Source organism: Pyrus communis, chromosome 3 (genome assembly GCF_041283825.1).
Source record: "Pyrus communis isolate YQ-2024b chromosome 3, ASM4128382v1, whole genome shotgun sequence".
In the NCBI taxonomy this organism is placed as follows: domain Eukaryota; kingdom Viridiplantae; phylum Streptophyta; class Magnoliopsida; order Rosales; family Rosaceae; genus Pyrus; species Pyrus communis.
In genome coordinates, this window is record NC_142567.1 from 18,468,972 (window position 1) to 18,486,729 (window position 17,758).

General features: G+C 37.0%; 2 protein-coding genes and 1 pseudogene across 2 annotated transcripts; all 3 read right to left on the reverse strand.

Annotated features, from left to right (window-relative positions):
* Positions 1 to 1,833: 1,833 nt before the first annotated feature.
* LOC137714376 (uncharacterized) lies at positions 1,834 to 2,301 on the reverse strand (annotated as a pseudogene).
* A 4,843-nt stretch (positions 2,302 to 7,144) lies between these two features.
* Positions 7,145 to 11,747, reverse strand: LOC137715409 (N-carbamoylputrescine amidase). Its single transcript, XM_068454733.2, has 9 exons — positions 11,523 to 11,747; positions 10,220 to 10,268; positions 9,028 to 9,119; positions 8,725 to 8,876; positions 8,600 to 8,646; positions 8,472 to 8,505; positions 8,111 to 8,277; positions 7,675 to 7,771; positions 7,145 to 7,546 (listed from the first exon to the last, which is right to left on the reverse strand). Exons 1-9 carry the CDS (start codon positions 11,642 to 11,644, stop codon positions 7,371 to 7,373), a joined length of 936 nt encoding a protein of 311 aa, XP_068310834.1. The 5' UTR covers positions 11,645 to 11,747; the 3' UTR covers positions 7,145 to 7,370.
* Positions 11,748 to 12,645: 898 nt separating this feature from the next.
* Positions 12,646 to 16,289, reverse strand: LOC137715168 (uncharacterized protein At2g27730, mitochondrial). Its single transcript, XM_068454405.2, has 4 exons — positions 16,151 to 16,289; positions 15,050 to 15,169; positions 13,540 to 13,578; positions 12,646 to 13,063 (listed from the first exon to the last, which is right to left on the reverse strand). Exons 2-4 carry the CDS (start codon positions 15,149 to 15,151, stop codon positions 12,854 to 12,856), a joined length of 351 nt encoding a protein of 116 aa, XP_068310506.1. The 5' UTR covers positions 15,152 to 15,169; positions 16,151 to 16,289; the 3' UTR covers positions 12,646 to 12,853.
* Positions 16,290 to 17,758: the final 1,469 nt, after the last annotated feature.

The following is a 17,758-nucleotide window of genomic DNA, read 5'->3' on the forward strand; positions in this document are numbered from 1 at the left end:
GTTTTGACGAATTTATTACTTAAAATTCCACTTGTGTTATTTTTCTTTTCTTTACTTGACAAATCCTACAAAACACAAAAACAAAGTAAATAACTCAAAAATATAAGGAACTAACTAAGAAAAGACAAGTGAATTTGATATAAAATATATATAAATATGAGCTTATCATGAACATGGGGTACAAGATGTTCAACTTCAACATCAACCGACATGTAATAGTCATCAAAAGTTTTAGATGTGAATTCTCCAGCATTATCCAATCAAATAGATTTGATCAGATAATCAGGGTGGTGAGCCCTGAGCTTGATAACCTGAGCCAACAGTTTGGAGAATGCAGCGTTCCTTGTGGACAACAAGCACATGTGTGACCAACGTGTGAAAGCGTCAACCAAAACCATAAAGTATCTAAATGGTCCGCAGGGAGGGTGAATCGGTTCACAAATGTCCTCTTGAATCCGTTGTAGAAAAATGGGAGGATTCGGACAAATCTTGTCATAAGAAGGCTTAGTAATAAGTTTTCCCATTGAGCATGTTTGACATGCGATTCCTTCGATCGAACCTAAACTTCGGGTTAGTGGATGCCCATATGAAGATTTGAGGATACAGCACATCGATATTCGTCCAAGATGTCCCATATGATCATGCCAAAGTTTAATTTTGTGCATGGTCCTAGTAGTAGGGCCGGCCACATAGTGGCATTCTATGGGTTGTATGGTCGTAGTATACAGACCACTTGGGATACGGTCCATCTTCTCTAAAATACGCTTCTGGCCATATTTGTAGGAAGTTATGTACAGAAATTCAAGTCGGTTTTTTACATGGGTTTCAGCATGGTAATTGTTATCTCTAATGTCCTTGAAACTCAACAACATTCTTCCGAAACGTGGAGAATAGAGTGCCTCAGCAATGATCAAGATTGTACCATTGGACAACATTATAAGTACCTTACTGTATCCTTCTATTAGGTTGGATAGGCCTAAGAGGGTTGTCAGAGGTGCATTCTTAGGTATGAAGTTAGTGAAATAGATGTGTTCACGGAAAACTGTGTATGTGGTTGCACTATCTGCCAGACAACTAACTTCCCCACTAGTCATACGTATAATGAAAAATTAATTTGAATCGGTCGCATACATAAAAGTTTTAAAAACAAATATCAATTCAAAATAATTTCATTTATTCAAGGATGGTAAGTAATTAAAACTTAATATCCAAAAAACAAATCACCAACAAATAATCCAAACATAAAGGAAAATTGTTCAAAAATCAACCAAAAAACAAAAATAGGGGGAGGAGGGGTTCGGCCACTTGGTCGAATTCGGCCCTAATGTCTTATTTCAACTAAAAATTAAGTCTATGTCTAAGATTCTAATCTTCCATAGGGGTGGTACCTCTTGAAAGTCAGAAACCTCCATCTTTGTAGTCTCCGGTTCGTCCACTCACACGAAGTTTGTTTCAAACTCGTGTGATTCAAACTTCTTACAACAAAAATGATATTCATCTACAACCTTCTTGGGAGATAGGCAAACACAGGACCAATGGTCCTTTGAACCACAGCGATAGCACATATCGGCATACATGGTTTCAAGTGTTTGCCTTTATTCTTGAAGTTCGAGGCTTTGACTCTATTGACCTTGGTAAGATGACTTCTGGCCGCCCTTACCACGCCTTTTTGGTGTTTTGGGCGTTGGTTTGTGCTATAATGTTCTTCAGGCACAGCAGTCGCCCCAGTAAGTCGAGCTTGATATTTCATCAACAGCTGGTTCTGCTTTTTAGCGAAAAATAAACAGAGATCAAATCCGAGAACTTAGTGAACTTCTGAGCTCTATATTGTTGCTACAGGACAATATTAGAAGTAGAGAAGGTCGAATAAGTCTTCTCCAGGAGATCCTCTTCGATTAAAGTTTCATTGCAAAACTTGAGAAGTGATCGGATTCGATAAACTTCAGAATTATATTCATTCAAAGACTTAAAGTCTTGGAAGCGCAAATGCTACCAATCATGTCTTTCTTCAGGCAAGAATATGTCCTTTTGGTGATCAAAACGATCAACTAAAGCGACCCATAATGCACATGGATCCTCCTCAACAAGATACTCAGTTTGCAAGGCGTCATGGATATGTCTTCGAATGAAGATCTTAGCAGTGGTTTTTTCAGCTTCACCAACAGGGTTGTCCATCTCTTCTTCAATAGTAAGACGCAAGTTCTTTGCAATGAGGTAGAGCTTCACATCTTGGACCCACTTGAGGTAGTTCCTTCCAGAGACCTCTAAAGCAGTGAAGTCGAGTTTGTTCAAATTCGACATGTTCCTATCACAAAATAGATGGACAAGATGTGGTTAGAATAAAGGAGAAAAATCAATCCATTCACGTAAAAGTAGAACATACAGGTTCTAATGGACATGTATTGGCCTAATTTTGCATGAAAAAAACTTCAGGTTTTCATGGGTGATGTTTTTAAATGAAAACTTCAGGTTTTCAAACAAGGCATATTTATAAGAAACTTCAGGTTTCAAAATAATTATGAACTTCAGGTTCATATATTCCTGCAGGCAAACACAAATATATACACAGAAAAATGCAACAAGAATATGCAAAAAATAGGATTTTTAGGTCTATAATTATAATTGAATTTAATTATTTGGACTTTGGGGCAAATTAAAGTGTGGGTGAAAAAATATAAAACCCATTTGGGCCTAAAATAATTAGGCGAATAAAACTTGGGGCCAAAAAGAAAAAGTAAGCCACGGGTGGCTAAAAAAACATTGGTCCGTGCGTCCTATGCCCCAAAATTGGGCTAGGGGTCTTGGGTGGAACTGCAGGGCCACAGGGAGGAAAAATATTGGGTCCCTAACAGCTAGCCCCTAAAAAAAAAATTTGCACTAGGCTCACTTTAGGCAGGCCCAAAGAAATTTTTGTTTTTTTTTTTTTTTTTGCTATCACAGGTTGGGGGGAACCAATGGGCCGAGCTTGAGTATTAGGCTACTTCAGGCAAGCCCAATCAAAGAAACTTTTTTTTTTTTCCGCAGGACCAGTAACAGAGCCCAACAGGGCTCGGGTGGAGTCCAAAGACACCCTAGTCGTAGCTAGGTGCATTCGTCGGGGAAGAAAGCCGGTGCCACCACTTCAGGCGGCCTTGCTTTAGGACTATAGTGCTCAAGGCGAGTCCATGGGTCAATGAAGATTTCAAATATGAATGGAGATTAACAAGCTCAACGTTCTATCAAAACCCTAGAAATTCGAATCGGAATTTTAGAGAAATTCTGACAAGATTCAAGAATCTCGGTCAATTAGTGTCGGTGATGAGCTTCGGGCTATCAAACATGGTGACCCGAGGTGTAAGGATAGGCTGCAGGCTGCAGGCCATCGTGCGACGGGGGAAGATGCCATGAAAGACGTCGAGGTTGCTGGGTTTTCAATCCTAGAGCCCTAGACTCCTGCTTGGGGACTCGGTGCAGGCTACAGGCCTGGCGGCGAATAGGTTTTGATATTTGGACTGGGCCACTGCAAGCTACTAGCCTGGTGGCTTGCATGGTGCAAGGGCACGAGTTCAAAGAACCCTAGGTTCCCAATCACAAAATCTTCTCTCTTTTTTTTTTTTTTATTAATTCAATTCTTATATAATTTGATTTGATGCATGTCCAATTAAATAATTTCAATGCATGTACATGTACATATATTTGATGCAATTCATGGCAAAAATCAAATTCACATAATTCAACAATTATGATTATGATGCACACACAATTTATGTAGAATCTAAAATTCATAAAACGTAAAGTTGGGTCATGCATCATGATGAATGTTCATGCTATCAGGATTGCAAAAATATCGAGATAAAAATCGTTGTTTTGAAAGAACCTGATTGCGTGATGATATGGATGAACTAGTTTGATGCAGAAAAATTTCTTCAACCTCAGATTCCTAAGCGCAACGGTAGGAGCGTGTTGTGGTCTATTTTATCTGACAAGGTTAGAGTGGCCGGTGGCAAGGAGAAGAGAGAGTGAGAGAAATGTGTTTGTAGAATTGGAGGGGAATGTGTGTTGTTATCCCTCCTACATTGTTCTTTTATTTATAGTAATAAAAGGAGAGAAGATATTCCTTCATCCCCAAGGAATACAAGATACAATAGGAAAGGATAACTAGAATCAAATATAATCTAAGATTTACACAATTACACTTAAACTATGAATGTTTACAACAAGAATCTCATTATAAAGAAAGTTAAAGTTACACCATTAAACCAATTGGCAATATGAGGAGTACCCCAACTTACTTATAAGTCCACGGAAGATCTGTTCTTCCATCAATGAGAGATTTATTCTCAACGCATTCTCATAAAAGCAAAGGCCAAAATATAATCTCACCTTTTTTTTTGTTTTTTGGTTCTCAACTTTATTATCATATTCCACGTGAAATTGGTGGTAGATGTGATATATATACAGCTTTCTCAGACACATTTGATAGATTCTTTGCTTCTCCCAACATGCATACAGCTGATTTGATTTTCTTCTCTCGAGTAGGAGCATCTTAGGTCTGGGCAATTGAACATGCTATCATTATCTTTACCATGTATGTACATATGCATTTAGTCCTGTAACCCCACATGTACCTTATGATTAATTACAAGGAAACAAAACACTATCAGGAAATACAGCTTGAATGAAGCTGGTGCTAAAGTTCATAAATCCGATGAGTGCGCGCAAGCACGCCCGGGGGAGGCGGCGTTGTTCATTGGAACAACCATGTAGGTTTACAAAAACCTAATAATGTGGTGTGGTAATAAAACAGTAATGAAGCTAATGCTTATAATGTTCTATAATCCTGGTAAGACAGCAGGTTCATTGGACAAAAAGGTTTACTAACTAGTTTCTTCTTCTTCTTGCATTTGTGGAATTTTGGAAACAGTGGTTTTTACAGGCTAATGATGGCGCAAATAAGTCAGAAACCCTAATCGTTGAGGTGAAGGTGTTCAAACAGCATATTGCAAGTCTGACAAGTATGTGAGTTGTATATTTAAGTGTTTCAACACCGGCGGAGCCGCAGAGGGGAATTTATTTTCGGACAGATAGTTGCAACAATCACTAGTGATGATATTGGTGAATTGACTGGGTTACGTGAAGGACCCAAAAGGATCAACCTATACCAACGGACGAATGCCAAAGATTCTCATTTCAGAATAAAAGACAGTATTCTCTAATGTTGGAAGGATGTCGAAGGAAAATTTGGAAGGACGAACGCCAAAAATTTGCACTTATGTCTGTCCCTATCTTTCAGCCATACTGGCAATGATCTTGGGTGGAAGCTCATATGTTATATTTAAGACACAGGAGGGTCGATGTCTGAATACGCTTAAAAACTTTTTTTGAGTCATAAACAACCAAAAATGCAGCAGCCATTGTTGTTCAGGACCGAACTCGCAACTTTGCTACTTACTGCACCTCCAAACAATGAAACTAAATATAAACAATGTAATGAAATTACAATTGAAAAACAATGTACCTAGAGATGTAAAACCATTGTTCAAAAAATCCCCGCCTAGCACCGCCTAAGCCCCGCCTCGGTGCTAGGCGGCTAGTCACATCTCCGGTTAATCTCTAGGCGTTTGAAAATAAAGAAAGGGTGCTTAGGCACCCGCCTAGAGAGCCTAGATGCCTGCCTAGCCCACCCAAACTAACCTCGCAACTCTCATTTAGACAAAAAATAGATAACTTTTATTATGCATTTAATTTTTTTTTATAAATTGTAAGGGACTTGTTAAATACTTAGATTAACACACACTACATGCTTGTCCCCTATGTTTTTGTTATGTTCTAATACTTTATAATCCATATGTCATTATATTTTGCAATTTATGTATCCCAATGCAATTATGCATCTTTTAAGTATGTGTGTGTGTGTGTGTGTGTGTGTGTATAAACACTTATTTATATGATATATAATAGATTTTACTTAAATCCGCCTAGTCCTTCTTGGCCCCTGCCTAGATCCCGCCTAGGCATTAGGCCCCAGCCCGTCACCCGAGTAGCACTTAGTCTTTTTAAGAACCATGTGTAAAACATACCTGGACAACAAATTGAAAGCAGCAATCGAGTTTTGCTGCAAAATTTGGTATATATAATAGAGGAAATTAAGTCTCAAACACATAAGGGAAAAAAGTGAAATTTGCCGCCTGATACACTTTGATAAACTAGGGTTGCTAATTGTTATAGCTACAATCTCATTCCAATGGTACGTGATTTCCAGAAAGCTACCAATTGGAATCGAGAATTTTTGTCTCGGTGTTCATTCAACCTCTACACTTCGTAACTCAAAGAAGTATATGATTTGGACGCCACGTTGTCCTCATTCGACCTCTACACTTTTTTCAGAGATACTGGATTAAGCATCGCATTGGTAAAGAGTAAGCGTAAAATTCTTTATATAAAACGTAAATGACTAGAATCTAATACAAATTCTGATGAAAAATATATAAAAAAATTTAAAAATTAAAAAAAAAAAAAATGACACTTAATGAAAGGGAAACAAAGGAAAGGGCAAGATCAAGCCATCAAGGAACTTGGCCTGGTCATGCATTATAGGAAGCTTTCGGGTTGAATGCTAATGTGTAGTGGATGGTTAATTCCGGGGTCTTGGTTTTTTCCAACCGCCTCGTGTTGGTTTGGAGAATAAGGCTACTATTGTAGTTTGATGGCCAAACTTTATGCGTAGTTCAACTCACCTAATTCATTCATCCTTTGATTAAAAAGAAAAAGAAAAAGCTTTTGGGTTGAGAATATTAGTTGATTAAAAAATTTCTCGTCCATTTGTCGAAATGAGTTGAAGGTCCATTACTCAGAGCTCCTCTCTAGTTTATATATTGATGAGGAAGCTTTGGGTTCTTACTTGCATTGTGCGAGTGTGGGTAAATTAGACCTGCTATCCTGACCATCTACGAGCCAACATCGGAAATTCGCCACAACAGTCGGGTGATCGTACGAGGGCACGTCGAGCAGTGGCTTGTTGGGTGATCGTATGAGGGCACATCGAGCAGTGGCTTGGCGGCTGACATGGATTATGGCGTATTCAAACACCGGTATTTCTGAAAAATACCGACGTTACACCAAACTGGACCTCCAATGGTTGAATGCCATTAACAAGCACAGAACATGAACATAGGAAACACAATGCATAATCCACTAAATCCATTATTCATTAAATCCAAATTTGCCCAAGCAGAGATATATACTTCACCTGCCAATAATACTTCCTCTAAAGTAAATCGTAAATCCTCCAATCCTTCCATTGGGGACTCTTGAAATCACCGCAGCCGCACTGTACTTAGGAAGTACTTCCTTTATTAATTCTAGAGCAAGCATGGTATCAAAACGAATCATCACAACGGGGAATTGCTGCCATCTGATGTCAGTAGCACCTTGTATAAATCTGGGCGGCGATCACGGAATACTCCCCAGCTATGTCTCTTCCATTTGATTTTGTCTAGGTCAAATTGTGCTACTAGTACAGCTTCCTCTTTATCATTAGCAGTTGCAACAATTTCTCCAGTGGGTCCTGGACATTGAATTATGCAAATCCAACAACTTTTTAACAATCCAAATCAATCAAGAAAAAGACTGATTATATTGGAGGTAGTTTCAACTTTCAACTCTTTAAGTTAAAAGAAAACCTGAGAAAAATACCTGCTATGAAAGAGTTACCATAGAAAGTGACCTCACTCTTTCCGTGCTCGGTCTCGATTATCTCCTTTCCTATACGATTTGAAGTTACTACAGGGACCTGTAATTCATCAAAACTGGATTTAGATTACATTCTTTGACAATAATTCAGTATGAAAGAGCTTTCAATTTGTCCCCATTTATTTGTTGCATCTTTTGGGTGGCGAATATTGATTCAAGGCAGTCGCGACTTTTAGAAAATAGAGATTAGAGGACGAAAAAACACTTCACTCCATATATGAGCCACTTAAATGAACAATGACAGACAAACTAACCTCAAACCAACTACAATACTTTCTAAGTCAAATTGTAGTCTGCTCCTCGGCCCTCCTTAGTATCAAAAAGAGAGAAAAGAAAGGATAAAAAAAAACAGTATCCAAACTATGCTGAAAACACATACCACATTAGCCCCAGCATGCCCTTGCATCACTCGCCTCCAGTGATCCCGAGAATCAAGCCCTCCATCTTGAGGTTCGGAACCAATAGCAGTTGGGTAGAACAATATCTCTGCACCTTGAAGAACCAAACACCGGGCAGCCTCAGGGAACCATTGATCCCAGCAAATTGCTGACACAAAATGAAGTACTAGCAGATTTAGTTTTTAGTCTTCGAACTAAATATTCCGTTCAATACACAACAAATACAAGGCTCCATGTGAATTTATTATCCAGTACAGAAAGATTGCAGAGTTTAAATAAAACCCAGAGAATATTGTAGAAAAATCATGAAATTAAAGAAGCATCTAATTAAAGTTTTCTCACCAACTCCAATGGTTGCGAATTTGGTCTTGAAAACCTGCTTAACAACAACATTGCATCATTAATCACCACCAAAATAAATGCAAGCTAAATAGCATTATGCATAGATTGTAATTGTATTAAGCACCAACCTTGAATCCAGTGTCACCTGGATTGAAGTAGAACTTTTCCTGGTAGCCTGCAGCAGAAAACTAGCGGCTGTTATTAAAGGTAACAGGTGAAATCAAACAAGAAGAACATTATGCTACTTGAATACCAGGTCCGTCTGGGATGTGGGACTTCCTATAAAGTCCAAGATCTGCCCCATCAGCATCTATAATGGCAACTGAATTGTAATGAGCATTATTTGCCTCTTCGAAAAAGCTAACTGGTATTACCACACCCAACTCTTTTGCAAGTATTTGCATCCTACATAGCATGCAATTAAAATATCTAATTAAGTATTACTGCCCAAAAGGTGTGTGCAAGTTCAATTAAGAAGCTTTTCTTAACCTCTTTTTCTACAATTTTTTTAAAGGTCCTCCTGATATGTTGTAAAGCTACATTGCAGCACTCTCACCTAAGAATGGTTGGATGATCCTTGTAAGGCTTTGCTCGCTGAAAGAAATCCTCCCTTTGTGCCTGACAGAAGTAATGTCCCTCAAAAAGTTCCTGAAAAAATCATTCAGAAAATGCTTAAAAAATGTGCATTCAATCATAAGTTTATGGAAAAATTTCTCCTCAAAGCATATTTATCTGCGTCATTTAAACCCCCACCCCAAAAACACATATGCCTTGGTTTTACCATAACTATATATTAATGGAAGTCTATCATTGCCCAAAACAAGGTGCTAAAAGCCCACAACAAATACATGCGCATAATAGTTGCAAGCACTGTGTAGCAGTGCTGGGAACTTCATTGTATCAATGAACACAAGAAACACCCATTACTGGATGGAAGCACGAAAGTTTAATTATAAACTTTGTTTCATACTGATTGTAATTGAATATCAGTGACGTAAACCAAGCTTTTTCTACCATTAGGTGGAAAGATTTAATCAGAAACATTGAACTCACATAAATGCTGAACATTGAACTCACATAAATGCTGCATGTCTCTCTAATGATCTTAAAATGAACACATCAATAAATTCATGAACATATGATTATTATTAGAGCTGAAATGGCAGAATACATGCCTAGTCGCTAGTCCCTCTGAGGATATTATGGGAGGAAACTATGAGGTACACAAACACCCTTTACGAAGTAATGACACATGTTGACAAGATTTATACACAACACCCATATGAACGTGTAATACATCTAAATCTTACTTAACAGTACACAATACAGACTATAAGTAGATACAAACATATCATGCAACAAGTACGACACTACTTACAATACACAATACAGACCATAAGTAGATAATACATATATGCAACAAGTACAACATGTCACACTGTGACCGTCTTTTCTGTCATGGAAAAAATCAACAGTGAAGCCATTACAGAAATTATTTGATTGTTGTCCAAAGCTTGTGTCAAAGAATTGATCAAAGTATTTACTATCTTAGGTTGAATGCACTGCCTCTTATTCTGCACCTTTTATACTTAGGTTAAGCTCTGCATATATACTTCTCATTTTAATTATCTATTAATACCTTTGAGGATGTATCACTATAAGCACGGCAAAGAAAAGAAAGGGAAGAACAAAAGAGTTCAAAACTTAGAAAAACAAAAGAAACATCTTTCAAATTTGAAGTGTCATACCTGTATAAGAATGATGTTTGCACCCTTCGCATGGGCAGCTCTAACCAACCTGAATGGAAAGGATTATAAATTCAACTCACGAGATAATTGCTTTAGAGAAAAAGTTGGAGCATGGGGAAGAGCAAACATAACTTTAGGTCAAGGCTGACCTGGAGAGGACCCTGTTGAGGCAAGAGCCTCAAGACCTCAACTCTTTAGTTTAAATTAGCCCCAATCAAGAACCAAATCCATATATTTTAGGGGGAAAAATGTATGCTCGTTTAATCTCAAATTAAAATGGCTCAAGTTTCGGAAAAAAACATCATCCAATACCCAACATCACATGATATGCTTCGGATACAAAAAAATTCTAATGAAGCTGGGACGAAATTAGTTGTAGATCAGCAAATCATGTGAAACTCTTGACACAAACTTGCGTGTTTGTGCATGTGTCCAAATGAAAACTTAAAAAATTAATTTAGTTGATTTTTTGAAGGGATGATATTTGAAGAGGACCTAAAGATAGGCAGTTTCGATTATGGCACCGAGCAATGTAGTTCTTTCTTTTCTTAAAAGAAGGGCTTCCTCTTTCGAAGCCCTGCACAGCTGCACTAGAATGCTCAAATGCATACTCTTTAAGTAATCTAATGAGATACATATCATGCTCTCAGTCAATGGATCAAAATCCAACTGTTAATAGGACAAAAGCTTGGATCATGTAAGCGAATGAAACACTTCATATCAACCATTAGATTTTGATTCACATACACATACAAATTTCGAAAGCATACACTTAAGAATACGAATTTCGAAAGCATACACTGAAGTAATTGATGGGCCACACATCATGATCCAATTCATTGGATCAAAGTTGAACGATTAATACGACGAAACGCCTATTGGCCAGAGAAAGCAAACTGAACCTGAGTAAAGCAGTGTCTAGTTGAAATCAAGAGACATCCGCCATAACGCGAATAGAATCCATAGCAACCATTTACTTTTACTCTTATATAAGGGTTTTCAGTATTGGCCACATTGAGAGGAATGGCAAAACAAGCACACATATATAATTACACAATTGGAGTAATGTTGTGGATAAAAAACATCAATAAAATGGAATGATATTGGAAAAAGAAGAGCTACCCAGAAATCGAACCAGTACAAGAATTGTTCACACAAGGAAAACAAGCTCATAGCTTTTGTGGGTCTGGTTCTCTAGTTGCAGAAATGCACATAACAAGTTCAAAAATTGCAAACTTTAATATATTGGGGGGAAACAAGATTAACTGAGTGAAGAGGAAGAGGAAGGAATGAAAAGAGAGACCTTTCGGCGGTGGCGACGTTGGTGGCGACGTCATCGGTGCAAGCGAACTGCAGAGCTGAGACCACCACCTCCCTCTTGCCCTTCTCCATTTTCTTTTCTCTGTGAGGATTATGTTCGAACATAGGAGAAAGGAGAGACCTGCGATTGCGAAAAAGTGTGGAGTTTCAGCCCTTCAGGTTCGTCGACCGACCACGTTTATCATTTCGTTTTTAATTTTTTAATTTTTTTTTTTTTAAGTTATTGTAGATACTTAACAAGATTTTCTTCTTTAAAAATTAAAAAAAATAAAAATAAAAAAATTATTTTAGTCTTCAGTTTTTAAAAGGGTGAAAACAACAATTAAAGCTGAAATCATTGTCAAACTGCCCTTAGGTATTTTTTATTCCAAGTTTTGGAATGAAATAATTATCAAACGGTCTCTTAATATCTGTGATTAGAATACAAAAGGCCTTATCATTTTATTCCATGCATTATAAGATACTTTAGATTTTTAAACGTTATATTATAATTTTTGTTTTTTATATAAAAATATTAAAATTTTAAAATATCTGATACTTCTAAATATCATAGAAAGTTCACCCGAAAAAAACTCAACCCAACCCACTAGGATGCCTGAAAGAGGTTTGTATGTGTGTAGTGATCTTTTTTAATGAACACAGCTATATGGTTCCCATTACATTTCCATTTGATTGCATAAATTTACAGAGAATTGTAGCGTTTTTTTGTTTATCCATTGATTTTGGATTGAAATATCAATTTTCTTAATAATATCATTGCAAATTGGTTCACGTGAGGTGGGTGGCCCAATTAACCCATGACAGGTGGCTCGAGTGCCGAACACAATGATGAAAGTGTTTATATGGTTTAAATCACAAGGGCACTAGTACACTCCCATCATCTTGACATCTTGTGTCAAAGATATAAATCATAGATAAAAGTTTACGCATATAGTACTGACACAAAATGTCACCATGGCAATGTATCCCTGCTATGTAAGTCATCCAAAATCACATGCGAAAAATTCACCAATTAACGAACCTGCGGTGCCCTGGTAACATTCCAACCTGCTAACACAATCAACAGTTCCAACACCCTTTTCTACCCATTTGCTAACATAAAACAATGGCACTGGAAAACTGGGTGATAAACACCTTTCATTTACGTAATATATTTCCCGAAACAGAAAAGGTCATGAGAATATTGCGGAACTGAACACAGTATACATTCGGAACACAAACAGAGAAGGTTCACAGTTTGGATTATTCCTCTGCTCTACCAGAACGAGCGATGACAACTCATTCTTCAATTGTCGATATCAAATTACATCAATCTCAGTCCTGCACTTCTTCCTTCTTTCCACTAGCCTTGAGGTACCAACCCAGAGAAGCAGCAGCAGTCATAACACCAGCTACAACAGCATAATTCCGGTATTTGTCTGTCGATACCTTGGCAGTTGATGCTCCAGAGGAAGAGGCACTTGGTTTGGCATCAGAGACTGAACCCCCTGAACTTGCAGCTGGTTTCTCTTCTGCTGTAGGGCCCTGAAAATGTTCAGATTATCGAGCATATTAATTGTGGTATCGACTTGACAATACCTTTCCAACTAAATCTAAGAGGCTGGAACCAAAAATAATAACCAGAACGTAAAAATCAAAATTAATTTTGTGATAACCATGATAAATGTGATCAGCAATGCAAATGAAAAGTTGATAAACCAACAAATTGTATATAAATCGCAATTTCTGTAGTTTTCAGTTTTATCGGCCAGTCTCCGAAGGGACAAGAGCCGAATAATTATGTGCACACAAATGTATCATCCCCTAGCTGCATTATCTTGTTTTTCAATTTGAAAATGCTTAATTGAAAATTACAAAAGCCATCAAAAAATAATTCAATTTTCAAAATGCTGAAATCTGTTCGCTAAAATAAATAAGGAATGCTTTACATTCTGAAGTGATAAGCATCCAAGATTGCCTAAGTCTCAAAGAACATGAAAAGTAAAACATTCTGATCATACCTTACGAGCAAGCTTCTCCAGCTTCTCTTGCTCGGTTTTCTGCAAAATAACAAACAAACAATAACGGTGAGAAGATGTACCAGAATAGCACTGCAACTATGATAAGGAAACAGACAAAATCAAAGCAATCATTCACGCATCATATAATATATCAACATATTTATAAGTATCTATACACATAGGTTTCTTCACAAATAGAGTACCGCAAATTTACAAATGTGTGGGACTGACAACAACGATGAGATCCTACAGATCTAAATATCTGAAACAGTAAAAATGAATGTAAATTTTAATTAGAAACAGCCAAAAGTCAAAGGAGAATTAGAAGCAAATCAAGATCTTAAAACTGTTGGTGCAGTTGGCTTTCAAACCCAAAATGAATGTAAATTTTATTTAGAAACGGCCAACGGAATGGAGATAAATAAAAATAATGGGAATCAGTCTCAAAGGAAAAGTGGGTAGTATTCTCTCCTCCATTGTCGTCGCAACTGAAAGAATCAAATTCGATCAGACTGACACATTTTTAATCATCACAAAGAAACCCCCCACACCAAGTTACCAACTTGATAATCAAGATTTAGAATAAAGAAAACAAAGAAAGAAATAAAGGTATCTCAAGAATAACTAACAATATTTTATGGAAACCAAACCCAAAATGATTAGCCTATCAACAGTGACTTAAGAATTGAGATCCATCACATGTCACCACTACCCAGTTCATGTGTTGCTTTTAGTTGGGCCTATGACGTTCACTTGCAGATGTACAAGTTCAAGATATAAGTACAAGATGATGAAAACAAAATTCAAATCCTTTGGTAGTGGGAAAAGAAAAGTTCAGGATTTAAGCTCAGAGTGGGCTGAACTCATCCATTTTGAATAAAAAAGAAATCCATTATGCAACTAGCCGAGCCAAAGAAGAACTTTTTTCGACTAACTCTTTTTCATTGCTTACAAAAAAACCCCTTTCATAGGTACATTGTTACATGAATCTCAACAGACCCACAATACGCTCAAGAAATTGTAAAATCAAATTGTGACATCTTATACATTAATCATGTGATATAGAAAGACTAAAACACAATGAACCATCATATACATGTCTAAATTTCTTTTTATTACATTAAAAAAAATATATAAAGCCTCTTCATCATATGTGCTTGTAATTAGATCGACTTATTTAGTATTCCTTTAACTTGGCTCTTGCATCATTTACATCCAACTCTAAAAAGTGCTTACCAGCTATATATACTTAGGTATACGATATACTGACTGATACATTCCTACAAGTATTTCTTCAGATTCTTAATCAGTTTGTTATTTCATATTCCCAAGACAGACAAGTGATTTACATAAGTTCAGCTCCTAAATAAAGACGTTTCCATCATCCAACAACGATCCTCAGCACTTGTTCTATGTCCAAGAGGAAATTAATACAAATGCACGACAAATAAGCAGCCAAACAATTCAAAGGAAAAGAATAAGAGAAATATCCAGGGAATTTAAAAATGACCTTGATGTAAACATTCTCTGCAGCTTTTTCCTCCTCCCCGAGAACTTTTCCACTGCTTGAAAACCTCCGAGGCACAAACCTTGCAGCCATCCTTGATGCCATTGTAGTTGATTATCCTTCCTAAAAATGGTATTATGGATCAAGAAAAACACTCTTACTTTTTTATTCTATAAGCTATATTTTCAATCCTATAACTTCTGACATACAAAACATAAAAATTATAAACTATGATACTCAAGATAAATTTTCTGATAAACCCAATTGTCATATTGTTTAACTTGATTAAAGAACCCTTAAATTCACCGATGTGTAACCTATTATCAAGCCGTATTTAAATTCCCATACGCACAATACGATGATCTCTATTGTACCCTCCCCCCACCCCAGTGGAAAAACAAAACTATTAAAGGACCTAATAGCACATCTTCCTAGTCCAATACTAATCAACACCAATTACAACCCACGGCCCTCATCCACTCACCCAAAAGAAATATTACACAAACAAAGAAAGAAGCGAAATGCCTTGGTCAAAGGCAGAGCCTGTAACAGACAACCGCCCCTCCCGGTGGTCGAGAATTTTACATATTACCATCTCCCTTAGGTCTCGAAGGTCTGTTCAAATGCATATCACCCAGATTTCATATATTTAACACAAACAAGGGAACGACAGCAGCTTGTACCACACTCCATTAAATTTCCTTCGAAAGAATCGAAAATTTTCTTTTCACCATTTATAGCCCATAACTAAACAAAACCTTAATGAACTGTGCCTTGACGTGCAAACAATTTCCTTTGTTAATACCCCATCCATTCCAATAAATTTAAATTACAGAATCACATGCAATTAAATGTGGTACAAATAATTATAAAAAATTTATAAATTAATCGAGCTTCCATTTTCACAAAAATTAAGGAACTGGTGCAGCATATATAAATTAAACCCTAAATCAACGGCACTGAAAAAATTAACGAAAATTGATTCCACGAATTCTTTCGGAGTCACACTGGCAGTGGCGGCTGACATCAAACAATTAGGCAACTCGATTACAAACCCTAGAAATGCAAGAGACAAACAGGCGATGAGAAATGTTGCAGGCTTACCAGACGAACGCTTGTAGCGATTGAGACGAGAAAAGAAGAATATGGTTGCTTCAGGTGTGTTTGGCTATTGGGCTACCGCAGGTTTTATAAAGGATGGATGGACTTGGATGGAAGTAAATTTGATATTTATTTTTTATTTTTTGAGCTGGACCGGTGGCTCGGTTCAATTACTATTCATAGTTTTTGTCCACCCACCTAAACCAAATTGAACGGAGGAATTGTATCTGTAAGTAGGGGTGGGAATAGAAACCGTGACACCACAAAATCGAATCAAATTGAGACAAAATAGTTCGTAGAAAACCCGGTTGACAAAAAAAAAATCAACTTAGGTTCAAAAATCAGACCAAACCGTTTGTATCCATTTCTGATTTCGATTTTTATGTTGGCTTAGAACTGTACCGGACCGTAAATATATATTTAATTTAATAATAATAAAACTCATTTTACTCTTGCCATTCATACGCAAAGTGTTTTGCCCATTCCGCCCCTGCTTGATTTCTTTTATTTCATTGCTGCCATATGGGATCACACTTCTTCTTCCACCTCTTCTTTCCTACTTCATTTTAAATCCAAAAAGAAAAACTCCTGCTCGAACAAAAAAATTTATGTTCCAACTCTTCAACGACAAACCCAAAACACCATTTTCATCTCCTTGATTTGCGACGAAGAATTCCTGCTAGAAATCTCTCTCCCACAAGCCCTTTATTCTCCATTTGTCGTTTTTGTCCAAAATTTCAATATCAACTTCAATCAAAATCCTTAGAATCCCAAAACCTAAATACCTTGAGGCAAAGAAATCGCCATCAGCCTTCACCCTAAAAATTTTATCGAGAAATTCGACACAGAAGGTCCAAATTTTCTCGACTTCAACAATTTCGGCAACGGCTAGCCTCAAGGTTGGTCTGAAACAACTTATCATCATCTCAGCTATCTTCTACACCTATTGCATATGAATATCTGCTTTGACTTTGTGATTTCCAATTTAAAACCTAACTGCTCCGTTTTCCGGCACATTTACAAATAAACCAGTGAGTCGGTCATTGTAGAAAAGAAAGGGGACTGATGTCACTCTTCTTCTGCTACTCTCAAGTTTTCTTTCTCAGAAAACTAAAAAGCGCTTCTCTCGAGTCAACAGATGGTTGTGGATTAACCAGATTCGTGCAAATTCATTGTAAATAAATTTCACTCCTGAAAGCTTATTAGTACTCGTTTTGCAGTATATATTTTTGTATCTAAAATTTCTTACTATAATTCTAAAAAAAATCAAGGATGTTTTTCATTTAACGCTTTTTGTGTGCTCAAATGCATAACTGAGTTATCACAAGACTATTTACACTCTTCAGTCTTGGAATTTTCAGAATCAAGAAATTTCAAAGTGAGTTTCTCAACGTTCCGATTAATGTTTGGGTTATTACATGGAAAATTAGCAGTCATTTGTGAAGGCGCTAAAGGGCATCTTCAATGGAGATGGCTAAGGTCCAAAAGCCAAAAAAATGGCCTAATCTGTTCAAAAAAATCATCTCTAACTTATGGCTGAGCCCATCAAACCATTATTTGGCTAAAGGGGCATCAGCAGGACGAAGCTAGAAATTTCTTCTAGTGGGTGCA